At 47.2% G+C, this 7,471-nt stretch overlaps 1 protein-coding gene across 1 annotated transcript; it reads right to left on the bottom strand.

Moving 5' to 3' along the window:
* Positions 1–44: 44 nt before the first annotated feature.
* On the bottom strand, positions 45–7,463 carry EIF4A3 (eukaryotic translation initiation factor 4A3). The gene is made up of 12 exons (XM_056344510.1): positions 7,220–7,463; positions 6,954–7,026; positions 6,265–6,331; positions 5,232–5,294; positions 4,654–4,786; positions 3,513–3,593; positions 2,939–3,080; positions 1,976–2,114; positions 1,365–1,480; positions 689–796; positions 477–604; positions 45–236 (listed from the first exon to the last, which is right to left on the bottom strand). Exons 1-12 carry the CDS (start codon positions 7,389–7,391, stop codon positions 220–222), a joined length of 1,239 nt encoding a protein of 412 aa, XP_056200485.1. The 5' UTR covers positions 7,392–7,463; the 3' UTR covers positions 45–219.
* Positions 7,464–7,471: the final 8 nt, after the last annotated feature.

Here is a 7,471-nt window from a genome sequence, read left to right as displayed (position 1 = left end):
TCCCTGCCTGTTACTATCTTGGGTTAATTAAGTACAGGTTATGGTAAAACTTTAATTTTTTTATTGAAAAACATGGGTGGGAGTAAAGACATTATTTACAGTTTCCAAGTGCAGCTCAACTCCGGAACATACGGACCAGCAGTATGGTAAAAGGATATGCGTCCAAAAGAGAATTACGGAGGCTACTAAATAGTACAACTCCCTGGTAAACATGGACCTTCAGATAAGATCGGCAACTGAAATGAGAGAAAATGAGAGAACGTAAGTATGCACCGAGTGTGCCAAGAGCCGCGGTACAGCAGTACAGCACTGCTCCTGCTGTTCCCAGGTTCTTCCCCAGGGGAATCCAAGATGGGTCAGGCTCGGGAATGACACATTTGGCCAAATAAAGCATCTGGCATTTCTCTTTCAGATGCAGCACACCGGTTCCCAACTGGAGGAGGGCGGCAGCCTCACTGGAGCTGGCCCGCACTCACCGTTCATCGGCATCTCGTCTATCTGGGTGGAGTAGTACTGCTCAATGTCTCGCAGGATGCGGATGTCATCATTCTTCACAAAGTTGATCGCTACACCTTTTCGGCCGTATCTGCCTGACCGGCCAATTCTGTGGAGGTAGAAGGAAGGAGAGAATGGAGCCACCTCAGGGAATGGTAACGCAGCCCCTCCCCCGTGCAAAGGCCAACCTTACCTGTGTATGTAGAGCTCTCTGTTGTTGGGCAAGTCGTAATTAATGATAAGGGACACCTGAGGCACATCCAGGCCTCTAGCCCAAACATCTGTTGAAATAAGGACTCGGCTGCAAAGAGAAGGGGACAGGTATGGCTGTTCCACCTGACTGAGGTGGGTGTGAGAGCTGACAAGTCCTAGTCGCCAGCACAGGGCACCCCCTGCTATTCTGTGCTCCTCCCTGCCCACAGCACACTGGCAACACACACACTTTTGCTGCAAGGAAAGCCGTCCCATGCAGCATCACCAAACTTCAGTGGAGACAGAGAGCACCACAACAGCTTTGATCTTTAAGAAAGAATACAACGCTCCTAAGAGTTTAAAGTAAGAGGACAGAGCCCAAATATTTTTCTTCCTTGACTTACTTTAAATGTACCAACTCCCAACCTCTTCAGCAAAATAAACCAGACTAATTCTATGCCTAGAAGCATGAGCATCCCTCCTCGAAAATGGCATCTCCCAGCCCTGCGACACCACGGGGGGATACACAGGAACTGAAGCTCTTCCTAATGTGAGCTGGACAAGGCCTTCAGAGGGAAGAGGTATTATGGGTTTCTGAGGCCTGTTCCCTTCAGACGCTAAAAGAAATCCTGCCGCGAGGCAGCAATGCTGTAAGCAACACTGTTTAAGGCATTTACCTTGCACCAGATCTGAACTCTTTCATGATGGACTCCCTCTCCTTTTGCGGCATGTCCCCATGCATGGACGAAACCGTGAAGTTGGCTTCTCTCATCTTCTCCGTGAGCCAGTCTACCTGTGCATACAGCCAAGCAGCCTGAGTTAGTTCTTTGCTCAGGACAGCCAAGTGCACTAGTTCTGCTTGGAGAATGTTTGCAAAGACATAGGCTAGTAAGGACTGAGACACTTTAAGCAGCATTCCACAGCTAAAGGAAGTAAATAATCCTTACAGAGCCTTGTCTATACGATACAGGGCTCCATGAGCCCTGACAGGAAAGGAACTGAGGGCATTTATTCAGAAACTGTGGGTTTGTTTCAGGGATTATGAACAATTAGAAGAATATAAGCACATTCTTAACTACTTGTCTAAAAAAGCAGTTCCTGCCAACTGTATCAGGTCTGCCTATAACCAGCCATTCAAGCTAGGCACATCCCAAAGACAAACATTTAACCTCTGCTCTTGCTCTGTTCCCAAAGAGGGAAACAACTGGCCCTCTTCACTGGGTTTGTGCTAGCATCCTCCTCTGAGTCACCCTCAGAAAGTAACATGCCCACCTGAGGGCTGCCATACCTTTCTCTTGGTGTTACAGAAGATGACAGCCTGGGTGATTGTGAGCGTGTCGTAGAGATCGCACAAGGTGTCAAACTTCCATTCTTCCCTTTCCACAGCCACAAAGAACTGCTTGATTCCTTCAAGGGTCAACTCATCACTGCAGGGAAGAAGAACAGCTATACTACACCACAAGCAGCTGAACAGATACAATGCGGTTGGAAGGGCTGGGTGTGCTTCGGCAGAGATCACACCTCTGCCCCGTGGCTTGCTGCGTCTACACCTAAGTCCAAGTTGTTACAGAAAGTCCCTGGCGAAGTATGGGGCCTAGATGTGACCCATGCAACAGAGACAAGGAACTGGGGCACCCTCTCTACTCCAGGTGGCTTCAAAGGGAAACATTTCGCTTCTCACTGTTTTTACATTCAAGCTTCTTGACAAGCGAGACCAAAGAAAGGTAAACGGGGCACTGTATGTGATCAGGCAAGAGGGAGGCTTCTCCTGTCAGGCTGTCTGATTACTCCTCTTGAATCCTGCCGACTTCCAGTGCATGAGGACCTGTGATACCACCAGACACAAACTACACCTCCAGGGGCATTTGAGATCGGTCAGCTAACAGCTTTTCTGGCTTGCTATGTAATAGCAAATTAACAGAAACGGCCTACAGAAGTCCTCTGGAGGAGCACAGGAACTGGGTAAGTGTCAAAGATGGATTTCCAGAAGAGACTGGTATGCATGGAGAGGATGTGGAGGCAGGGGGTAGTCAGGCTGAGCAGCAGCAAACAACTGGACAAGGGTAAAGTCAGGGAGATGAGTCAGCTCCTGCTGGAAAACAGGACATGAGCATGTCTGCAAACACCCAGGCAAACTGCAATAGTGAGAAGGAACGTGAGAGAGAACCTGCACATTTAAATCTCTTAACACTGTGAAACGCCCAGGGCTGGACCAACTCAAAGAGCTCCTGTTCCCTCCAAAGAAACTCACCGTTTCACCAAGATGCGAATGGGGTCTGTCATGAATTTGTTGGTCATCTCCAGAATTTCATGAGGCAAAGTGGCGCTGATCAGGACCACCTGCGTAGCTGGAGGCAAGTATCTGTACACATCATAGATCTGCTCCTTAAAACCTGAAAAGCAAATCAAGTAGCATGCAACAGTCAGCACGTCTTTCTTCCAAATATCCTGCTCTTTCACAATTTGATCTGGAATTCAGTACTGGGCCTATGCTATGAGATTAACATTAATGAGTGAATCAGTAACTCAAAGCCAGTGTCACATATTGCTCGTCTCTTCATTTTCCCAGATCCATTACAATGTGGCTGGGGTACACAGTAAAGTATGAAAGGCAGTGCTCAAGAATTCATAACCATTGAAAAGGAAACTACAACTAAACCATACAAGACTTATCAAGGAGTTTATCCTGTTACAGCCTATAATGAACTGTAACTGTCTAACTTCAGCAAAACCAGTTGTTTTTAGAAGCAAGACTGCCAGCTGGGACACCCTGGAATCTCACAGAAACGAGAAAAAAGGAAGTAAAAGGGAGACAAATATTTTACCTTTATTGAGCATTTCATCTGCTTCATCCAAAACCAGCATTTTGATGGCACGGGTCCTTAAACTTCGACGACGAATCATATCTGGAAGATTTCGCTTTGTAAGATGAAAAGGCTCTGAAAGCAAGCGAGCCTGCACTGCTCCCAGCCACTGTCAGGACGTTTCAGTGGAGGAGGGACAGGCACTTCCCCTGTTGCCAACAGAGACTGGTGTTTGGTGACAGAAGGCACAACCAAGGGCCACAGTGTGCCCAGTCCACCCTGCAACCCAGGTGGATGTCTCTGCAGCCCAGCCAAGGGAGCACTGACTGCAGGGAAGCTCTGAGCATCCAAGCTGTGGGATACTATTTGCTAACTGCACAGGACAGGTGACCCAGTCTCCCACAGCAACTGGATGTGAGAAATGCAAAATGCTACGTGAACTTTTTCTCAACAGACTGGGCAAATCCACATCCTACCTGAAAGAGCACATGGCTTTGTGTAATCCCTTAATACTGCAATAGAAAAGCATTTGCTATTAGTGTGCTGTTCACAGCCAGCTCACTTTGGCAGCTGCAAATTTTTTTGGTTTTCGCTTGTGGAGACTAGCTCTGTGACAGGTGCTCCAGTAAGGAAGTGCTGCTGGTTTCTCAGAGACCTGGAAGGTATGAGCTTGAAGGCTAACACTACCACTGTGGCAACCTCCATGAACAGCAAATATAACCTTCATGCAATGAAACCAGAAAGTACCAGGTGCAAGAGCACCCCATTTAACAGAGCAACGGCCAGTACACAGAAAACGTGGACCCAACTTTGACATTCAAGTACATCCAGCTCCAAGATTCTGAAGTATTTCCTGGGATTGTAATATTTTTCTCCTTAAAAAATACTCTTTGATCCCATGCCACCATATAAAGAAACACTTCAATGATGATAAGCAAAATATAAACACAGAAAATCCAAATACTATCCCCATTGATTTCTCTAGTATTTTCCAGGTATTACTACTGTAGGTTGTTACCTTGTTATACCTCACATTAATGGTGTCACGATACATGTAATTTTCGTGCTTTTCAAATCTAAGCGCACAGAAGTTGCAAAAGGTTCCCATGGCTCAACTCAGGTCTGAAAGCTGGAGGTGATACACCCTCCCACATCTCCTTACCAAACACACGGCCTGGCGTGCCAGCAACGACATGCTGTCCATAGTCGAGTTTTCGGATATCTTCGCCAACATTGGTCCCTCCAATGCAGGCATGGCACTGGACGTTCATGTAGTCTCCCAGAGCAAGAAGACCCTGTGTTGATACAAAGGAATAGCTTAATTAACTGAGCTCTCATAAAGCTTGTATTTTTGAAGAGATGCAGGTCTGCACAGCCATACAGCGGCCTTTTTTTTAGACAGGTATGCACAAGCAGTTAGAGGGATTTTTTCATGTCTGTTACAGAAACCTCCTCAACAGCAGGCTTTCAAACACTGGGAACCGAGTTCCCCAGGAATCACAACTGTGACTTAACAGTGTTGTCCTTAAGATATGCAAAATTTTAGACTGCTAACCAGCACCGTCATGTAAGAACAGATACAACGCAAATAAGCAAAACAGCCCTTTATTAGAATTTCTTACTCCTTTCAGGAAAAGAAATAAAAAGCAGAAGCTGTTCTTTGAGCTCTGCTGGGGAACACCTGAGAATCGGCTCCAGGCCTTGCAAGTGCTTTATAGGCAGTGATTTACATGCTCCTACCTTCTGAATCTGTACAGCCAGCTCCCGAGTTGGTGCCAAGATCAATGCCTGGGTCTCACGAACCTGGTTAAAACAGGTGATTGCATGGCAGTTAACCACAGGGCAGATAATTACAGATCCCACAGTACTCTGAAATGTCACATCTTAAGGATTAGTTATAGAATTTTGTGCTAGAACAGATTTTTACAAGGGTCAGTATACCTAGAAAGCTGCTATCTCACCAAGCATTTACACAGTAAGAGCCTGTTGATTAAGTTATTTTTGACAAGACAGCACTTAAGCAGTTGATATGTCATTTTTTATTTCAAACTAATTTCTGAAAATAATTACAGAAGTGTCTACTTTTCTTGCAATAGAATAGAAACAAATTTAAATCACTTTGATTTCTTATGTTCAGTTCAGATAAAACCCTTGCATAGTACAAGGATTCCAAGATGACGTTTTAAAGTATTACATTTGAGAAGTATTATGAGCACTTTACAGAAATGAAGCAAAAAGCTGACCTTTGCCTTTAGAACAGACATCATTTATTTTCATGTCTCCAGGCAGTGGCAAGTGAATAACAATCTAAGCTTTATTTAAGAGGGTACTAGCCCTCGGAAAATCAACATTTTATTCAACAGCATCTACACATTCAAGTTGTACTTCAAACATTTCTCATTCAAAAAGCCAAGTCTGATTCTGTGCAACGTGCACCAACTGTTCAGACAGGTAGCTGATGCTGTTTGAGGACAATTCTGCCTGCTCAGAGATTGATTTAGCTCTCTAACATGTAAGAGGTCAACTGACAAAGACAACTTTATAATTACAAGACTTCATCTGAATGTATTTTCCCAAGTTTGGGTTTTGACTGTTAAATTGTTAATGAGTCTGGTAAAATTCTCATTCAGGAATCTGTCTGAGGTTCACTGCCCATAATGAAAAAGATTTCAATGTAAAGCTTCACTTACTCACTCTAAAACCAAAGGCTTTTGTGATGGAAGACTCTACCAATTTAACTAAAAATCATTTTCAGCATGTGCTGCGAAATTACCTGTATGTCCAGGCACTGCAGAACAGAGATGGAGAATGTTGCTGTCTTCCCTGTTCCTGACTGTGACCTGAGAAACAGATGTTTGGTGAATACTCCGGATGTCTGACAAAGAATATAGGCAATTTCAATCTATTCCCAATCTATTCCACCGCTCTGCTCTTTACCACTCTTTCATTACAAAGAAGGTAATATTGCCAACAGTGTATCTTGACAAAGTTTTATTATGATCACAGCATGATCCGCAGACAAGCAGCTTTGAGAACTGCAGTATCAGGGACAGGGCACGCCACGGCTGGGTCCCCAGCTCTAGCAGGTTTACTCTGTATCAGACCAACATTTTAACTTCCTGCAATCTCTTACACAATTTTTTTTTCTAAGTAAATGGTAGATAAGCCAATATAATTTGGAAGGCTACCAGTTCCCACTACTGATGCAGAAAGCATTTTGGTTTTTTTCAGTGGGATGTATATCCTTCTGTGTCTCTACAGACATCATAGACTTTCTTCTGCTTATTTTTTCCCTTAACTGAGACCGCAGCTGTCTCTATACTGCTCTGACTTTGCTGGGAAACATTCCCAGGGATCTCGGAGCCCTGTTCGCTGAGAACGCCCAGCACTCGGCCGGGCCTCTGTGACAGCGCCATGCCTACAGGAACCGCCGCTGGGCCCGCCGCCCGCCGCCCCACTCACTGCGCGATCACGTCTCTCCCCTTGATGATCTGCTTGATGGCTCTCTGCTGGATGGCCGACGGCTTCTCGAACCCTGCGGAGGCCGTTACCGCCACAGTTATCGGCAGCCCCGAAACCGAGGGGCGGTGGCGTCACCGCGCAGGCGCACCGCCCCCCGCCGGGCCCGCCCGCCGCCGCCGCCTCCACCTCCCCGGCCCCCCGCGCCGGCCCCGCCGCCCCGGGCCCCCCACCACGGCCGCCCCCCTCGGGCCCGCCGCGCCGCGCACCGTAGGCGTAGATGCCGCGCAGCAGGTCCTCCCGCAGCCCCATGGTGTCGAAGGTGGGCGTCACGTCCACCTCTTCGCTCGTCTCGAACTCCACCTTCGTCATGTCCTCCTCCTTCATCAGCCGCTTCCGCGCCGAGCCGGCCGTCCCGCCCGAACCCGCCGAGCCCGACATCGCCGCGGCCTTCCCCACCCCACCTCACGCACCGGCGATGGCGGCGACGCGAGCCAGCCACGCTGCGCACGCGCGGGGCG

This window comes from Falco biarmicus, chromosome 6 (genome assembly GCF_023638135.1).
Source record: "Falco biarmicus isolate bFalBia1 chromosome 6, bFalBia1.pri, whole genome shotgun sequence".
Taxonomy (NCBI): domain Eukaryota; kingdom Metazoa; phylum Chordata; class Aves; order Falconiformes; family Falconidae; genus Falco; species Falco biarmicus.
Note: the sequence above shows the minus strand (reverse complement) of the source record. Positions and strands in the feature narration are given on the sequence as shown.